Source organism: Mustela erminea, chromosome X (genome assembly GCF_009829155.1).
Source record: "Mustela erminea isolate mMusErm1 chromosome X, mMusErm1.Pri, whole genome shotgun sequence".
NCBI lineage: Eukaryota > Metazoa > Chordata > Mammalia > Carnivora > Mustelidae > Mustela > Mustela erminea.
This window is the reverse complement of record NC_045635.1, coordinates 82,770,054-82,790,231: the sequence shown is the minus strand read 5'-3', so window position 1 is coordinate 82,790,231 and position 20,178 is coordinate 82,770,054. Positions and strand designations below refer to the sequence as shown.

The 20,178-nt window shown below is 41.0% G+C and overlaps 1 protein-coding gene across 7 annotated transcripts in view; it reads left to right on the top strand.

The window, feature by feature from the left end:
- NOX1 (NADPH oxidase 1) overlaps nt 1–20,092 on the top strand; it is a 62,610-nt gene extending 42,518 nt beyond the window's left edge. For 6 of the 7 annotated variants that reach the window (XM_032330130.1, XM_032330128.1, XM_032330129.1 and 3 more), the window contains 11 exons: nt 2,205–2,315; nt 2,558–2,642; nt 3,312–3,463; nt 3,568–3,749; nt 3,838–3,970; nt 10,449–10,541; nt 11,632–11,867; nt 12,082–12,244; nt 12,634–12,780; nt 12,977–13,101; nt 17,158–20,092. In XM_032330130.1, the coding sequence (XP_032186021.1) occupies nt 2,205–2,315; nt 2,558–2,642; nt 3,312–3,463; nt 3,568–3,749; nt 3,838–3,970; nt 10,449–10,541; nt 11,632–11,867; nt 12,082–12,244; nt 12,634–12,780; nt 12,977–13,101; nt 17,158–17,284 (1,554 nt within the window). In that variant the 3' untranslated portion in view covers nt 17,285–20,092. The remainder of the gene's footprint in view (nt 1–2,204; nt 2,316–2,557; nt 2,643–3,311; nt 3,464–3,567; nt 3,750–3,837; nt 3,971–10,448; nt 10,542–11,631; nt 11,868–12,081; nt 12,245–12,633; nt 12,781–12,976; nt 13,102–17,157) is intronic. The other variant, XM_032330131.1, reaches the window with a different exon arrangement.
- Nucleotides 20,093–20,178: the final 86 nt, after the last annotated feature.

The following is a 20,178-nucleotide window of genomic DNA, read 5'->3' as shown; positions in this document are numbered from 1 at the left end:
CTCTTCCCTGGAAAACTGGTTCTTAAACATTTACCACTCCTACTCCCCTGCATAGAGCTCTCATCCTTTGAAGGCCCTAACCATCCATGGCATTGATGTGCCATAATTTATTTAATCATTCTGTAGTTATTTCTTGAATTTGTGCTTTCTCTAGGAAAATCCAGAGAGTTATTTGATTCATTATGAAGCAGAGCAAATAGGTAACAGGAGAAGCAGTTTAAATTCATAGTCAGTAAGACATTAATGACAGCAGCAGCTGAACTGGAACATTAGGTGGTGTTGATATTGAGAAGTGCACAGAAATCGGGATATTTCGGTGCACTGCAATGGGGAAAGAAGATTTCCTCTAAAAAGAATTCATCCCATACAGATAGCCCCTCCAGAATATGGAACTGTGAAAGTGTAGTCCTGTATTTTCCACTCACTTGCTGATTTTAGCTTTAAGAAACCTCTGTGTCTCAAATAAGCAAGCTGCGCAAACCAATGTGGAAAGGCAGGATCTTTAAGATGAGCAGAGAAAATTTACTCAGAAACGGAACAGAATGTCTTGCTGAAAAACAGTCGGAGTGTGACTCAGCAGAGGGAGAAAACACAGGTCATATGGAAGAGCCAGAAATGGAAAATAGTAGGGCAGCTCCTGTTCCCTGTGCTGCCGAATGTGGTAAGCCATTATGGACGTCAGGCAGATCTTGGCTTGGCTTGATGTCACCTTGCCCTGGGTTTAGGTGTCTCATGGAAAACGAGCTTTTGTGCTAAAAATATTAGAAAAATTTAGGGGGGGAAAGAGAGGAAAAAAAGAAGAAATCGTTCACTTTGACCCATATTCTTCCTTTTGGTGAGTCGCTGATTGGCACACGTGTAAGGCTGGCCGTTATGACATTGGTACAGTCTATAGCTTGCAGCCCAAGTACAGGGAGCTGACTCAGAGACCAGTTGCATAGAGTCAAGGAGGGAAGTTGGACTTGACCACCATGGAATTGAGCATGTTCTGTCTAACTGATACCTAATCAAGCCTGTTTGGGGCCTAAGTACTTGGCTTGAAGCATGGCTTCCTTGTCTCTTTTTCTGGCAACTTGTACTGCTACAGCAGACTGATCTTGATGTATGCTGCGTGGCCACCCAAGGAAATCAGTTTGAAATTCTGTTGTCAGAAGCTCTCCTTTCTCAAATCTTGGCCTGAGTTTAAGATGTTTGCTCTGAGGGGTTCACTAGTTTTGCCTAAGCTGTATTCAATCATTAAAGGTGACTTAAATATAAATGGTTAAATTTTTTGTTGTTTACATGATGAGTACATGCTTATAATGGCAACATTAGAAAGTACAGAAAAGAGAAAAACTAGTCACCGTCTGTAATTATACTTCCAAATATATAAGCTTTATTTAAAATGCAAATAAAAATATATGCAATCTTCAAGATTGTTTTGCAAATGACAGTAAAATAATAATTGAGTGTATTTTTTCAAAGATTTTATTTATTTGACAGAGAGAGAGAGCACAAGTAGGCAGAGCAACAGGCAGATGGAGAGGGAGAAGCAGGCTCTCCGCTGAGCAGGGAGCCTGATGCGGGGCTCAATCCCAGGACCCTGGGATCATGATCCAAGCTGAAGGCAGCCGCTTAACTGACTGAGCCACCCGGGCACCCTAGTGTGTGTTTTTTTTTCAATATTTTATTTATTTATTTGAGAGAGAGATAATGAGAGAGAGCCTGAGCAGGGGTGAGGGGCAGAGGCAAAGGGAGAAGCAGACACCCTGATGAGCAGGAAGCCCGATGACACAGGGGCTCCATCCCAGGACCCTGAGATCATGACCCAAACCAAAGGCAGAAGGCAGACACTTAACCAACTGAGCCACCCAGGCACACCAATAATTGAGTGTATTAAGCAAAGATACTCATTACAAAGTATTACATCAATAGGATGTATATGTTAATGTGGAATTATTGAATCTTATTCTCTTTTGTATTGTTAGATGTATAGTCAAATATCTCCAAGCAACTTGTCATGAGAATTTCTCAATTTACTGTTAAGTTCAGCAAATGTTCTGTCATTTTGCAAACAGAGAGCCTAGACCTAGTGTGCTGGCTACTGAGAAAGGGGTGAAGAAGATGTTGCCCTTTTCCAGGTCTCAGACAGGTGGACTGGGCTGTTCTCACTTCCTAGATGACGGGATGAAGCAGCTGATGATCTCTTCTCTCCTCTGCTCTAGTCGGCATTGGCCTGGGCCCGAGCCTCTGCTCGCTGCCTGAATTTTAACAGCATGTTGATCCTGCTTCCTGTGTGTCGAAATCTGCTGTCCTTTCTGAGGGGCACCTGCTCAGTGAGTCCCAACCATTCCTAGGTCAACTTTCACATTAAAGACAAGAGACCCTGAACTCCTCAGTGGGGCAACCCAATACCTTCAATCTCCTAGGAAGGGAAACCAGGGGTCTCTCCTTTGGTAGCCAAGTGGGTAGGCAAGGGTGGGTGGGTATTGGTATGCTTTAAGACATGTTGGTTATGGGTTACTGAATTTTATAAACTGCTTGGAGACACCTGACCTTGATCACTTTCCATTTGTAGTTTTGCAGGCGTACCCTGAGAAAGCAATTGGGTCATAGCCTCACCTTCCACAAGCTGGTAGCATATATGATCTGCCTGCTCACAGGTAACTGATGCAAACCACAAATCTGCAAGCTCGTGAGCATTCAGAGTATAGTTTCATTCATCTCCACATTTAGACATTCGGAAAATATTTCTCAAACACCTGGCACTATTTACCAGGCACTGCTGTAGGCAGTCCGTCTTTCCTTCCGTCCTTCCTTCTTTCCTTCCTTCCTTCCCTCCTTCCTCCACCCCTCCCTTCCTCTTTCTTTCTTTCCTTCTCTCTCTCTTCCTTCCTTCCTTCCTTCCTTTCTTCCTTTCTCTCTTTCCTTCGAGATTTTATTTATTTATTTGACAGAGAAAGCAAGAGCACAAGCAGAGGGAGTAGTGGAGGGAGAAGCAGGCTCGCCCCTGAGCAGTTTGATCAAGGAGCCTGATGCAGAGCTGGATCCTAGGACCCTGGGATCATGACCTGAGCTGAAGGCAGACACTTAACAGAGTCACCCAGGTGCCCCTGTATGCCTATTTTCATGGAACTTATATTTGATTCTTTGGGGAACAGAATGAGAATACAAAAGATCTTCGTTCTCGCTGCAGTCAAGATTTATCTGGCACTTCCCGTGGACTCAGCATTCTGCTAGACACTATCTATAGGATTCTCCTTTGCTAGTGGGGCATGCCTGCAGTGATGTTTCTGAGACAATTTTCGATTCACCGTCATCTTTCCATTTAGCCATTCACATCATTGCACACCTGTTCAACTTTGAACACTACAGCAGAAGCCGACAGGCCAGAGATGGGTCCCTTGCCTTTGTTCTCTCCACCCTATCTCATAAAGAGAAAGGGGAAGATTCTTGGCTAAATCCTCTCCAGTCTCCAAACATGGTGAGTTGACTCGATGGCAAAGCATCTGCGATCTGGTCACGCGTATGGAAGGGCATGGCATGATTGGCACCTGTTGTGTCAGGCTGAAATTTCTCCTTTTGTAGACAGTGGAGTATGTGACATTTACCAGCATTGCTGGTCTCACTGGCCTGATCATCACAGTAGCTCTGGTTCTCATGGTGACATCAGCTATGGAGTTTATCCGGAGGAGTTATTTTGAGGTCTTCTGGTACACACACCATATTTTTATCATCTATATAATTGGTTTAGGGATTCACGGCATTGGGTAAGGTCCTCAAACCCTCATTCTCGTGCCCCAGCCCCTGGCCTTGCATAATTCTTTGCCCCAAACTGTCCTTCTTTTTCTGTCTCAGTGGACTTGTCCGGAGTCAAACAGAAGAGAGCCTGAATGAGAGTCATCCTCACAGGTGTGCAGAATCTTTCAAGCACTGGGATGATCAGGAGTCCCACTGCAAGCATCCCCAATTTGAAGGGCTCCCTGCTGAGGTAAGAGCCCCATAGGCAAGGGTAGACTCTTGCTGGAAGCTGTTTTTGTTGTGGTTATTATTACTCTTACTATTGTTACTGTTATTAGTTCAGCACTGTGCTGAGTCCTATGGAGGATATATTCACAAGGTTCCTACCATCAAGGGACTCCAGTATCACTGGCAACAGCCTGGGGAATTACCATCAACAGGGGATCCTGAAGAGGAAGGACTAATGGTTATTGCATGTTGTGAGACCCTCTCCAAAATGATACCTCACATTATTTTTTAAAAGATTTTATTTATTTGTTTGTCAGAGAGAGTGAGCACAGGCAGACAGAGTGGCAGGCAGAGGCAGAGGGAGAAGCAGGCTCCCTGCTGAGCAAGGAGCCCAATGTGGGACTCGATCCCAGGATGCTGGGATCATGACTTGAGCTGAAGGCAGCTGCTTAACCAACTGAGCCACCCAGGCATCCTGATACCTCACATTATTAGTAGTGTTTACCACGGGACAGGTTTGCTGTGTAATATGGATTATCTCATTTATGCAAAACAATAATCGATGAGGTAGGTATTTTTTTGGTCTCCATTGTGAGACAATAGGACGAGGATTCAAGAAGATTCAACTGTCAAGTTCTCACAGTAAGTAACTAGTGGAATTGGAATTCAAGCCCAGGCTTTCCAGATTCCAAAGATTGTGCTCTTGACCACTGAAATCCAATCAGTTTTCTTGGGGGAAGTGATACATGCATACGGTGAAATGATCACTGTAATGAGATTAATAAACGCATCCATCACCTCACATAGTTTCTATTTTGTGCGTGTGTGGTGAGAACGCTTAAGATCTACTCTTTCAACAAATTTCAAGTATGCTATAGAGTATTATCAATTGTAGTCACCATGATTTACATTAGATTCCCAGAGCTTATTCATCTTATGACTGAAGTCACTACCTTTTGACCAGCATTTTCCATCACTCTCCCACCTCCTGTCTCAGGCCCTGGTTACCTACCTTCCTAGTCTCTGTTTCTAGGAGTTCAACTTTTTTAAAAAAGTACTCTCAAAGTCAGCTTTCTTTGGTGTTATAAGAACATGCTTGGAAATTATTAAATAGTGGACAATCAAGAAATTGGTTTCCAGGGAACTCAAGGTATGCCTTGGGAAAATTATTGTGGATATCATGGTTTACCTTTGCATGCTCATAAAATATGTGAGATGGAGGAATAAATGGAAGGAAAAGGTTGATTTGTGGTGTCTCAAAGTGCTCTGAGGGTGATTAAAGTTTTTAAATCAGTTGTAGAATTAAGAGCAATATCTTGGTCTTCATCAAAAATGAGAATAATATCTTTTAAACATCCCCTAAAGTTGGCATTGAAAATCAGTTGGGAAAAATATATATCATTCAACAACTTTTTTAGGACAATAGGTTATCCATCCAGGAAGAAAAGCTGAATCTTGATTTTACACTTTATACTAAAATATGAATCAAGAATGCATGGATCAAGGATTTAAATGTTAAAGAAAGGAAAGAAATTATAAAAGAATCCTAAGACCACCTGGGAATTTTTTTTTCTAATACTGGAGGATTGCAAAAAGTGTTCCCTTAATAAGCTTTAAAAAGACCTTGAAGGGGCACCTGGGTGGCTCAGTGGGTTAAGCCTCTGCCTTCGGCTTGGGTCATGATCTCAGGGTCCTGGGATTGATCCCCGCATCAGGCTCTCTGCTCAGCAGGGAGCCTGCTTTCCCCTCTCTCTCTGCCTGCCTCTCTGTCTACTTGTGATCTCTTGTCTGTCAAATAATTAAAATCATTAAAAAAATTAAAAAAGAAAGATCTTGAAGTCAGAAAATAAAATAGAATAAATTTAAATGAAGTCAGAAAATAAAATAGAATAAATTTAAATAAATATATATTAAAATGTATTATACGTAAATTTTAAGTTTTAAATTCCAGTTAGTTAACATACAGTGTAATATTAGTTTCAGGTGTACAATTTAGTGATATAGCACTTCCATACAACACTCAGTGCTCATCACAAGTGCACTCCTTAATCCCCATCACCTATTTCACCTATCCCCCCACACACTTCCCCTCTGGTAACCATCAGTCTGTTGCTATGTTTAAGAGTCTGCTTCTTGGTTTGCCTCTCTCTCTTCCTTTCCCTATACTCATTTGCTTTGTTTCTTATATTCTACGTATGAGTGAAATAATATGGCATTTGTCTTTCTCTGACTGACTTATTTCTCTTAGCATAATGCTCTCTAGGTCCATCCATGTCATTGCAAATGGCAAGATTTCATTCTTTTTTTATATTTCATTCTTTTTATGGTTGAGTAATATTCCATTACACACACACACACACACACACACACACACACACACACACACACTTACCACCTGTTCTTTATCCATTCATCAGTCGATGAACATTTGGGCTCTTCCCATAACTTGACTATTGTGGATGATGCTGTTATAAACATCCCAGTGCACATATCCCTTTGAATTATTATTTCTATATCCTTTGGGTAAATACCTAATAGTGTAACTACTGGGTCATAGGGTAGTTTTATTTTTAACTTTTTGAGGAACCTCTGTACTGTTTTCCAGAGTGACCTCACCAGTTTGCATTCCCACCAACAGTGCAAGAAGGTTCTCTGTTCTTTGCATCTTTGCCAACATCTATTGTTTCCTGTGTTGTTAATTTCAGCCATTCTAACTTGTCTAAGGTGATATCTTATTATAGTTTTGATTTACATTTCCCTGTTGATGAGTGATGTTGAGCAACTTTTCATGTGTCTGTTGGCACTCTGTATGTCTTCTTTGGAAAAATGTCAACTTGTGTCTTCTGCTCATTTTTTTAACTGCATTATTTAAAAAATGGTTTGTGGGTGCTGAGTTTGATCAGTTCTTAATATACTTTGGATACTAATCATTCATCAGGTATGTCATTGGAAAATATCTTCTCCCATTCTGGAAGTTGCCTTTCAGTTTTGATGATTGCTTCCTTTGCTGTGCAGAAACTTTTTATTTTGATGTGGTCCCAATAGTTTATTTTTGCTTTTATTTCCCTTACCTCAGAAGACATAACTAGAGAAATGTTGCTATAGCTGATGTCAAAGAAATTACTGCCTGTGCTCTATTTTAGGATTTGTGTGGTTTCATTTTGGTCTTTAATCCATTTTTGAGTTTATTTCTGTGGATGATATAAGGAAGTGGTCCAGTTTCATTCTTTGGCATGTTGTTGACCAATTTTCCCAACACCATTTGTTGAAGAGACTTTTTCCCATTAGATATTCTTTCCTCCTTTGTTGAAGATTAATTGATGATACAGTTGTGGGCTCATTTCTGGGTTTTCTATTCTGTTCCCTTGTCCTATGTGTCTTTTTTTGTGCCAGTACTGTACTGTTTTGATTACTACAGCTTTGTAATATAACTTGAAGTCTGGGATTGTGATGCCTCCAGTTTTGTTTTTCTTTATCAAAATTGCTTTGGCTATTTGGGGTCTTCTGTAGTTCCACATAAATTGTAGGATTGTTTGTTCTAGTTCTGTGAAAAATGCTGTTGATATTTTGATAAGGATCACATTAAATCTGCAGATTTCTATGGGTAGTACACACATTTATTTTAAATATTTTATTTATTTATCTGACAGAGACACTGTGAGAGAGGGAACACAAGCAGGGGCAGAGGCAGAGGGAGAAGCAGCCTACCCATTGAGCAGGGAGCCTGATGCAGGCTTGATCCCAGGACCCTGGGACCACGACCCTAGCTGAAGGCAGATGCTTAATGACTGAGCCATCCAGGTGCCCCAGGACATACTTTTTAACAGTATTTATCTTCCAATCCATGACCATGGAATATCTTTCCATTTCTTTGTATCATCTTCAATTTCTTTCATCAGTGCTTTGTGGTTTTCAGAGTATAGGTCTTTCACCTCTTTGGTTAAAATTTATTCTTAGGTATTTTATTATTTTTGGTGTAATGGTAAATGGTGTTGCTTTCTTAATTTCTCTTTCTGCTCTTTCACTGAAATATTTGTTTTTAAAAAGCTCTATGGTATACCATTTTGTCATTTTTTATGTGATTTTTTAAAAAAAGACTTTATTTATTTATTTGACAGAGAGAGAAATCACAAGTAGCCAGAGAGGCAGGCAGAGAGAGAGGGGGAAGCAGGATTCCCGCTGAGCAGAGAGCCTGATGTGGGCCTCAATTCCAGGACCCTGGAACCATGACCTGGGCCGTAGGAAGAGGCTCAACCCACTAAGTCACCCAGGCACCCTTATGTGACCATTTTTAATGACCTTGAGGACATTATGCAAAGTGAAATAAGTCAGATGGAAAAATGACAAATACTGTATGATCTCACTGTATGTGGAATCTTACTTTAATGAACCTAACTCACAGGTACAGGGAACGGATTGGTGGTTTCCAGACATAGGGGGTGGGGGAGTGAGCAAAATGAGTGAAGGTGGCCAAAGATACAGAATTCCAGTTATAAAATAAATAAGTCATGGGTATGTCATGTACAGTGTGGCGACTCTAGTTAATAATATTGTATTGCATATTTGAAATTCGCTAAGAGAGTAGATATTAAAAGTTCTCAGCACAAGAAAAAAATTTTTGCAATGATGTATAGTGATGGATATTAACTATACTTATTGTGATCATTTTGTAATATATACAAATATTGAATCATTATGGTGTACACCTGAAACTAATGTAATGGTATATGTTGGTTATATCTCAATACAAAAAAATGAAATAAAAAGAAAAACGGAAAAAGACAGTTGGGTATTAGCAAAAAAAAAAAAAATCTGTGTGGTATACCATTTTTGTCATTTTTTTTCTTAGTAAATAATAGAGCCATTCCTATACTCGTATACTTTGTGTACACCTTAATTATATCTTTATGCTCCATTTCCTAGAAGTGATATTTCTGGGTCAAATAGAAGGAATGCTTTTAAGACTGTTGGGATGTATCACCAAATTGTTCTCTGGGAAGATGTTACTAATTTGTCCCTCCACTGATTGCACATGTGAATGTGTCCATGTCCCTGCATCCCAGTTAATGGTGGGCATTATTGTTTGATGTTGTTTTCCAACCTGAGAGACTAAAGTGCTATTTTGGTTTAAAATTCACTTCTATGAGTATTTCTGAGGTCAAAATTTTTTTTTGCCATGTTGTTATTAGCCACTTCCTAAGTGTATTTTTTGTGTGTTTTCTCTGAAGACATGGAGAATGTTTTTTTTTTTTTCCCAAATAAGGAGTAGCATCAAAATTATATAATACCCACTCTCAAGTTCACCTGCCACATCCCTGCCTCTTTCCTCCCTGGAGATACCCAAGGAGGTTGTTTGCCTGAGACAGCATAAGAAACCTCATTCCAGGTGTGCCTGGGTGGCTCAGTGGGTTAAGCCCCTGCCTTTGGCTCAGGTCACAATCTCAGGGCCCTGGGATCAAGCCCTGCATCAGGCTCTGTGCTCAGCAGGGAGCCTGCTTCCCCCTCTCTCTCTGCCTGTCTGCTTACTTGTGCTGTTTCTCTTTCAAATAAATAAATAAAATCTTAAAAAAATAAAAGAAACCTCATTCCACACAGTTCTGATGTTTCATGCTGAAGCAGTTGTGTGAGAAAGAACATGACTTAGCATTGCTAGGAAATACATTTTTAGTAGTTCCTGTGCATAGGAAGCAACCTGCTACCTTTGAGAGAATCTCAGGGGGGTAGAAAGGTTGCTTTTAAAAAATATGTAGAGAAGATTAAAAGTATGTTACTATGTTAGGTGTTTTGAGCACCTGAGAAAAGAGGTGACAGGTAAATACCAAGTTTTATGTAGTGGTACAAATGGTGTCAGCCACATGCTTTCCCTTGTTAGTTTGTTTTGTTTTTAATCATCTGCTTCTCTGTTGGTTTTTCAGGTTGGACAAATTGTACTGGAAGACTGTCTTGGAGTCTTAAAATTAACATTTATATGTAATTTAAGAATATATATAGGAGCGCCTGAGTGGCTCAGTGGGTTAAAGCCTCTGCCTTCAGCTCAGGTCATGATCCCAGGGTCCTGGGATGGAGCCCTGCATCAGGCTCTGCTCAGCAGGGAGCCTGCTTCCTCCTCTCTCTCTGCCTGCCTCTCTGCCTACTTGTGATCTCTGAATGTCAAATAAATAAAATCTTTAAAAAAAGAATATATATAATATATATTATATGTATATATGTATAATTACCACATATTTTATTTCTGTGCCTTTCTTTTGCTTCCTAGTGAGACTTGTAAAACTTCAGGAAATGATCCTGCATTATGAGTCACATATTAGCAAACAAAACTGTTATAATTTTTTCATTTCCATTTCCATCTGTAAGATTTGATGAAATTAGTGGCTTGATAATGATACACATCAGAGAACTTGATAAATATTATTGAATGAAGAAATGAACTGCTACCCATATAAATCCTCAACAGGAGATTAATATGGAAGCCATTCTTTATTCTCTCTCTCTTTCTGCAGTCTTGGAAGTGGATCCTTGCACCAGGAGTTCTTTATATCTTTGAAAGGATTCTTCGATTTTACCGCTCACAGCAGAAGGTTGTGATTACCAAGGTAAAGAATATGTAGGCTCCTGGGTGGCTCAGTGGATTAAGCCTCTGCCTTCGTCTCAGGTCATGGTCCCAGGGTCCTGGGATAGAGCCCCGCATCAGGCTCTCTGCTCGGTGGGGAGCCTGCTTCCGACCACCCCCCGCCACCCCCGCCTGCCTCTCTGCCTACTTGTGATCTCTCTCTGTCAAATAAATAAAAATCTTAAAAAAAAAATATGTCTTTTCCGGGGCACCTGGCTGACCTAGTGGGAGGAGAGTGTGGCTCTTGCTGTCAGGGTCATGAGTTCAAATCCCACATGGGGTGTAGAGAGTATTTTAAAAAAAACTTTAAAAAAAGAATATGTACTTGGGGCACATGAATGGCATAGTCGGTTAAGCGTCCTGGTTTCAGCACAGGTCCTGATCTGAGTCAGAGCTGTGGGATGGAGCCCTATGCCGGGCTCCAAACTCAGTGCAGAGTCTGCTTGGGAGTCTCTCTCCCTCTCCTTTTACCCCTCCTCCCCTAAAATAAATGAATATATCTTTAAAAAAGTTTTTTAAAAAAGAATATGCACTTTCCCCTAGCTGTGATAAGAGTTCTTTTCTTCCTGATTATAGGAATAGATTGCCATGTTTTCACCCTGGAGGGAATAAGAAGGAACTGGGGCAACACACTTTAGTTCCTCCAGTGCTGGACAGAGCTATGGGGAAAAGGGTTTGGCCAAGATCATCAGCATGGGTCTTCGTCAGAGACCACAAACAGGTAGCCTGGACAAGCCCACAGACATCCTCCAGTTGGCCTGCACACTGACTGTTTGGAAAGTTGAATTGGTTGCTGACATTTAAACATCCAGAGGGAGGCTTTCACGATAAAAGAAAAATGGCCCTTCTGTCTTCTACTGAAGAATCAGACAACCCAATAATGCTGAGTTCCATGTGGAACAGTGGGTTCTACAGTGCCCCCACTGTCTGGACAGTCACCGCTGCCCTCTTTCGAAAGGACTGCTCGCAGTTCACCACCATCGCCAGCCCTCTTGCTTTACTGACTTATTTCATCTGCCTGCTCCTGTCACCATTTGAGTTTGCCTCCTTTGACCTCTATGCTTCATTCATAGGTTGTCATGCATCCATCCAAAGTCCTGGAATTGCAGATGAACAAGCGTGGCTTCAGTATGGAAGTGGGACAGTATATTTTTGTTAATTGTCCCTCCATCTCTTACTTGGAGTGGCATCCCTTTACTCTGACCTCTGCTCCAGAGGAAGACTTCTTCTCCATTCATATCAGAGCAGCAGGTGACTGGACAGAAAATCTCATCAGGGCTTTTGAGCAGCAGCCGTCACCAATTCCCAGGTAGGTCCTGGAGAGCAGCCGAGACCCACAGCAGATGCAGACAGGCAGAAAAGAGAAAGCAATTCCTTGTACTTTAAGTCTGGTGTAATCGAAATATGATTAAAATAAATAGGCACTGCATGAACCATGGGAGCAGCTATGTCCTGGGAGGGATGTTTGAGGTGGGGAGTGGAGGCAAGACTTCACTTGCCCATTGTCTTCCGTCTGCCACCAGGATTGAAGTGGACGGTCCCTTTGGCACTGTCAGTGAAGATGTCTTCCAGTATGAAGTGGCTGTGTTGGTCGGCGCAGGAATTGGGGTCACCCCCTTTGCTTCCATCTTAAAATCTATCTGGTACAAATTTCGGCATGCAGATCACAACCTTAAAACACAAATGGTAACTCCCTCATACTTTTTTTCATCTGGTCTAGGCCTGACTGGTCCATTGCTTTCATTGCTTAACTTCTTTACAACTGGTCTCTGGAGCTATGAGAATGAGTGATCTCTTCTCTCTGCCAAGGCGTCCATTTCCATAGATTTATCATAGGACCAGGGTCTTCATTTTCAATTTGGAGTTTAAAATCACCTAGAACCAAAGATGATGTTGGAAGTCTTTTTCCTTAAGGGATGTCATAAGAACTCTGGACCTTTATGCTGCTTTTGTACAACTGATTTTTCAGATCACAGATGTGACCAACAAATAGAGAGTATATATAATAGTCATGTCACCAAATGGACATCTTAAAGACACTTGAATAAGGTTATGTTCTCTCTTGCTGATTCCAGATCTATTTCTACTGGATCTGCAGGGAGACAGGTGCCTTTGCCTGGTTCAATAACCTGTTGGCGTCTCTGGAGCGTGAGATGGAGGAATTAGGCAAAGTGGATTTTCTAAACTACCGTCTCTTCCTTACCGGATGGGACAGCAACATTGTGAGTTCAGAGAACACACTAATTCTCATGTTAGATGCAAGATCAATGTCAGACAAGGTCGTGCATGCTCACTGGAAATAATTATTTCTTAGGATTTCTTACCTTCCCTCACCCCCACCCCCAAGTTTAAAAGTGGCTGAAGGAAGAGACATCTGTCAGGACCTGCTTTTTCTAACTTTTATTTCTTTGCCTTCAGGCCGGTCATGCCGCATTAAACTTTGACAAGGCCACTGACATCCTGACAGGTCTGAAACAGAAAACCTCTTTTGGGAGACCCATGTGGGACAATGAGTTTTCTACAATAGCTAATGCCCACCCCAGGTAAGTATATTCTTCTCTAGCTAGCTGAGTCTGCAGAGTTCAGGTTTAGGAAAAATATAGCGTGTTGAACACTCTTTGGGAAAAGGTCTCTGGGGCAGAAACTGTTTGCACCACTCTCAGATTCTCGCTTCAAGCTGAACAAAATTTCATCTGGGGTTTTAGCCAAATAAGGGTATGACCTTGTAATGGATGAGAAGATGTTTTCTGCCCCTACAAGTCCTCCATTCAAACAGTGAGGCAAGGGGATTCAGTTCCGATCAGTATTACCAAATAAAATGGAAAACTGGAAAAATTCAAATGCATTGTTTTGGGCCTTAATAATCCCTGGTTAAAGTAAGAAAGGTTTGGAGTGTAATTAAATGATGACCTGACCTCTGTATTTCTGGAAGAGTCTTGAGATATGTTAGAGCATATAGGAAAATCTTGTGCCATGAAATCAGTCATTTCAAGGGGAAGGAGATTGAGCTGATCATTAGATAAGTTCCTGGAACAATCTGGCAGCCGAAGATCAATTCAATTCCACAGACATTATTGGTTACCTTCTATAAGCTCAGCACTCACTATTCTAGAGGTTGAAAGAGAAATGGAATATAGTTCTCACCTTTAAGAAGCACACATTTTAATAAGCGGTGCATACAATCCACTCAAAACAGAATGATGCACTCCATGAAACAAGTACATGGACATGGAGGGAAGGAAAGTCTATGCCCACATGGGGTGACCAGGACAGGCTTCACGAGGCAATGGTCAGAACACTTAGTCACTCGGATTCAGATGATCTTTGGTCCTAACACTAGTTCTGACACTTTCCATTTCTGGGAACTCGAGCTAGAAAGTCCTCTGATCTTCTGATTTCTTATCTATGAAACGGGGGTTATGTTAGTAAACGCCCTCTCGACTCACTTGCAGACTTGTAAACATTAAACAACACAGACATGAAAAATGCTATGTAAACAGTAAAGCAGCATTTAAACGTAAGTGATTATGATAATTATTGAGCTGACCATAGTTGAAGCTGTGAGAATGGATGAGATTGCCTGGAGAGTGGGTGGCTGAAGACAGGTAAGGAATGCTCACATCATGTGGGAAGGGTGAAAGATGAGCCAGGGAAGAAGTAGGAGAATGTGGAGAAATGGTGTCTCAGAAGCCAAGGAAGGAAATATTAGAGAAGTGTGGTCAACAGTGTTGGAGGTGTGGCAGGGTTCAGGAAATGCTTATTTAACTTAAAGATGATCTAAGCATACTTACAGACAGAACAGGAGCCACTAGAGAAGAATAAAGTAAATATGCCAAAATGGAGAGAGGGCTAGGGTGGCCATAATAAAAGGTGAGGAATAAGGGGCCCATCCTTGGTGGCTCTGTCAGTTCAGCATCCGACTTGGGCTCAGGTCATGGTCTCAGGGTCCTGGGATTGAGCCCTGCATTGGGCTCCCTGTTCAGCGGGGAGTCTGCTTCTCCCTCTACCCCTCACCCCGCTTGTGCTCTCTCACTCGCTCTCTCTCTCTCAAACAAACAAACCTAAAAAAAAAAAAAAAAAAGATGGGCAGTAAGAGTAGGTGAAGAGGTGGAGAAATTATAGGAGAGTTCCTCCCACATTGCTTTTGGGAATGTGAAATGGTGAGGCACTTTGGGAAAACTCTGGCATTTCCACAAAATGATAAACATAGTAGCAACATGACCCAGCAATCAATTTTGCTCCTAAGTATATACCCAGGAGAATTGAAAACAGCCTTTGCTAGCCACACAACAACTTATACATGAATGCATGTAGAATAGCCAAAAAGTGAAAATAAGTCAAGTTATCTATCAACAGAAGAAGGGATAAACAACATATGGTATGTCCACATGGTGGGATCTTATTAAGCTGTAAAAAAAGGAACAAAGTACTGACACATGCTATAACATGGACGAACCTTGAAAATAGGTTAAGCGTAAGAACCAGACCCCAAAGGCCACATAGTGTATGGTTCCACTTATTTTATTTCATTTTTTAAAGATTTAATTAATTTATTTGACAGAGAGCACAAGAGTGCACAAGCAGGGGGAGCAGCAGAGGAGGAGGGAAAAGCAGACTCCCCACTGAGCAGGGACACCCCCTCAACCATGCAGCACTTGATCCCAGGACCCTGGGATCATGACTCAAGCCCAAGGCAGATGCTTAACTGATCGAGCCACCCAGGTGCCCCACCAGCACTTTAAATATGTCATTTCACTTCTTGCCTGCAATGTTTCCAATGAGAAATTAGCTAAAAATCTTACTGAAGATTCTTTTTATGTGTTGTATCACTTCTTTCTTGCGGCTTTTAAGAGTCTCTCTTTGTCTTTGGTTTTTAACAGTTTGACACATGGGACTCATTATACCTCAGGGTAGATCTCTTTGAGTATCAGATTTGGAGCTCATTGGGATTCTTGAATATGTAGATTCATGTATTTTCATCAAATCTGGGAAATTTTCATCCATTATTTCCTAAAATTCTTTCTGCACCTTTCTCTTCTTCTCTTTCTGGGACTTTCATATGTGTATGTTGTCCACTTGATGTTGTCCCACAGATCTCTTAGGCTCTGTTCATCATTCTTCATTCTTTTTTCTTTCTACTCCTCAGCCTTCACTTCCTGTTAGCACTGAATCTAGAGATCAGCCAGGGGAGGGAGACTAGTTTCTTCTCAGGTCTTTCCTGAGCACACATCTTGCCCTGGATATGTATGTAGCTTTCCATTTTCAAAAAAGATTTATTTATTTATTTATTTATTTATTTATTTATTTATTTATTTATCTGACAGAGAGAAGCACAGCAAGAGAGGGAACACAAGCAGGGGGAGTGGGAGAGGGAAAAGCAGCCTTCCCGCCTAGCAAGGAGCCTGCTGCCGGAGCACGGTACCAGGACCCTGGAATCATGACCCGAGCCGAAGGCAGATGTTTAACCAACTGAGCCACCCAGGCACCTTTGTATGATTACATTTATGTGAAATGTTCAGAACAGGCAAATCTAGAGATATAAAGTAGATTTGATTGTCTGGGGCTGGGTGAAGGTGGTTGGGAGGAAATGGGGGCTGACTGACTCCTAATGTGTATGGGGTTTCTTTTGGGGATGATGAAAATGTTCTTGGATTAGATAGTGATGATGGGTACACAACTTTGTGGCTATATGAAAAAGCACTAACTGTAGGGGTGCCCAGGTCACTCTGTAGGTTTAGGGTCTGACTTGATTTTGGCTCAGGTCATGATCTCAGGGTTCTGAGATCGAGCCCCGTGCTGGGCTCCATGCTAAATGTGGAGCCTACTTAGGTTTCTTTCTCTCCTTCTCCCCCTCCCTGTTCTCTCTAAAAAGGCACTAACTGTACACTTTAAAAAGTTGAATGTTATGACATGCGAATTATATCTGAATTAAGTGAAAAAGAAGGGAGAGGAAGGCATGAGAGAGGGAAGGTGAGGGTGAGACCCAGAGCACATTTAGGAAGATTATCCTTGGCAGGAAGGCTCATCACCTCTGCAGTGTGAGAAGTTGTGGTGTGGGGACAGATGCACAGTGGATGGCTCTACTGGCAGCAAACACATACCCACTTGCTGTGTGCCAGGCATTTTTTAAATTGCTTTGCATAGATTTTTCATTTAAACCTCAAAACAGCCCTGTGAGGTGGGGACTATTTCGATCCCCATCTTATAGGGGGGATACCTGCAACAGAGAGGTTAAAGAGACTTGCCTGAAGTCACCCAGCGGGGCTAAGTGTCAGAGCTGCAATTCCAACCCAGATAGCCGGCTCCAAGGGCTCCAGGGTCTAGCACTTTGCCTCTACCCTGCACTATCTCCTGAGTTTCTGTTCTCTCGACAGTCTAGGCAAGGCTGCATGCTGAGAGTGTGACAAGGGCTGAGAGCACATTTGGGGCTTGCAGGCAGAAAAGGTGAGAAAACTACCATGAATAATGTGAGGGAGTCAACAGCTGAATAGGCAGGATGTTGGCAGTAGTAGAGGCTTGGCAGAGGCAGTTTCTCCATCTGCACTGACGTTAGCCCCTTCTGCTGGATTCAAGTCCTTTCGATTGTTTGATTCCTGCAGGTCTGTGGTGGGAGTCTTCCTATGTGGTCCTCAGACTCTGGCAAAGAGTCTGAGCAAACGCTGTCACCAATACTCCAGCCTGGATCCCAGGAAGGTTCAATTCTACTTCAACAAAGAAAACTTCTGAACTATAGGAACAAGGGTGCTAATCTGCATTTAGTCTCTCCCCTGAATCTCCAACAAGTTACTTGGTCTGATCAGGTTTGGGCACAGCCATTTAAAGGATGGTAACATGGCTCTCAGGCTCTGACTCCCTGGCATCTCTTTTTTGATTGGATTCAACTTGGATGTCACTGATTTTCATGAGGTCATGCTAATGGCAAAGGCCATGGATCCTTTCTTGGGGAAAGAACTATATAAATCTTTCTGGAACGCCATGAGTGGAACAAGGCCTGAGAGCAGTGGTGGTTGACAGCTACACAACTTGATCCCAGGTGATACCGTTGATTCCAGGTGTTGCCTTTGGTCATATTTTCCCCTCCCTCTCACCTCCAAAGAAGATTTGTAATTAGGGTGATTTTTTTTAAAATAAAAAATTTATTGAATAATTAATGACAAAACATAATAATAAGCATAAATAATAAAACAACATAAAATCACCAAGAACCCCATCCCTATATAACACTATGTATATTCTTACTGTTATTTTAAACATGGTCTTATCCAGTGTGAATAGCAATTTCTGCTTTACTTATTTTTACTTGTCAAGAAATGAAGGATTTTTTTCTTTGCTTAATGAGTGAAACTTTTATTACTTAATCTAGGCTCTCCATTTGGGAAAGAAAATCCTGGAACTCTGCTAATTTTAGGTAAAATTATATTATAATTGAAAGTCAGATAATTGTCATTAGCTTACATTGTTCTGTTGGAAATAATTGCAAAAACTTGAACTCCGTCTTAAGATAACTTAGTCAACAGGGGCTCTTTATCATCGTTTTTACTAAGGGGGTTTATGAATGTTTCATTTCTCAAAAAGATACATTTAAAACTTTGATGCCATTTTTCGGGCTCTTCCTTATTTATTAAGGAATCATTCACTTAATGACATAAGCAAGATGTCTTTTTCTCCTATCAAAATGCTTTTTTTCCTCCATCCACCTGGCTCTGGGATGTTAGCAGTCACAGTGATCAGTAGAAGTAAAGACTGGGGGGCCCTGAAGAGAGAGGAAAAAACCCATACTTCACTGTGCCCAAAGACAAGTCAACTCATTAGATTTGTAAGAATGTTTTTACTAAATAAGCATTATAGCACCTATTTCTCTACCATTAAGTGACCAAATATGAATAGACAGTTGTTTCTAATGACCCAAAAACCTATATGACTTGAAGGATTAGTAAGATCCATTTTCAGTAACTAGTCTGAACAAAACAAAGGTGTCAGGAACTCATGGTAGCTAGTCGTTTCATTTATTAATTGGACATCAGGAAAAAATAGTAATGGATTATTTCTGTAGGAACAGATTGGAATATCCCAGCTGTTGCCGATTTCCTGGATTTCAGTGATCTAAACAAAATTTAATAAGGCTTTAGGAAAATGCACAATGGAACCTGGATGACATGGTTCCTCTTAGATAATTGCTGACCATAGAATTTGATCTTCACTGTTTTGATTTGGAATCTTAGTGTTCCCTGAAACTTACATAATGAGTTCCTAATGAGAAAGGCTTCACTCTGTTTCATTGTCTACCTATATTGATACTTCAAGAGAAGACTGCTGCTAAAAATCAACTATTAAGGCCTAGAATATTCATGGAAGTAGGTAGAAAAGGTATTGATAATGAATCCTAGGTATAATGAACATCCAAGCCTCAACTGGGGATGATTAGAATACCCAGAAAGCTCCTCAGCGATTTTGAGCACATTTGTCTTCCTAGGTTATAATATGAAGTAGCTTATTTAGTAAATTTTTGTCATATTAAATGTTTACATATCAGAATAGAAAATCCCTCAATTTCAATGTCTCTCATAAAGTCGATTATCATTGCATTCTTTTGCTTGACATGTAAGCAATATGCTATTACATTCTCTAAGCCTATGGAAGGCTTTTAATTCACTTGACCGTAATCCTCACCCAGAGGGTAGGATTCTGAGAATATAAATAGGCTCAAATATTAGTTCCAGTGGAACTTTACTAATTATTAAGGCATCTCTTAACCTCTTGAGGTTGGCCTGATGGGAGAGAAATCATGTTCCTCCTAAATGCCACTATGAGAGAGAGAATACTAGGCAGGAGGAGCCACAGGTTAGAGTGAGTGGCACTAATCACTGTCACATGTATCTGCAAGGAAGCAGGCAGGGGCAGGCCTAATGGGCAATCTGACTGCTTGTGATCTACATTTGGTCCTCTTAAAATAAATGAGAAGAATGTAGAAGTTTTAGGGTTTTCTATGTTTTAATTTCCCAGAATAAGTTTGGTTATGGGGGAAGGCTGTAAGTTCATGATTATCTAGAAGGCAGAGTGAAATGTATATTGTTCTTTGATTTTTATTTAGTTTTCACTTCATCTTGAGCATGTGAAAAATTAGTGGCTTTAACTTTTAAGGTTGACTACTGAGACCGAAAAATTTTAGGACAGACAGGTAAATGTTAACAGTCTCCTGTGTTGCTGACACCCTCCAACCAGTGCCAATTCAACATTCTTGTCTTAGCTCTTAACGGTGCATGTGAATAAACCTGTTATTGATTTAAAAAAAATGCATTTTGATCATTGCATTTTTCTAAACTAAATACACTGCTCTGCTAGGCTCTTTACTTTGTTGGCCTTTTGACCATTTTATAGCTCTAAGCAGGGCCCATTTTCTCCCAGTAAACTCAGAAGTTCTAGCAAGTTCTCAAAGGGCAAATCTTATTATTCCTGCTGGAAGCAAACAAAGCAAAAACTAAGTTCCAGAAAACACTGCTTCTGAGAAATTCTCAAATATCACCAAGAAGAATAAGTGGTTAACTCAAAGGAAAAACAGAACTATGGCAATATAACATTAAAGAACAATACTGCGGTAAGGGTTGAAAACACATCTAAGG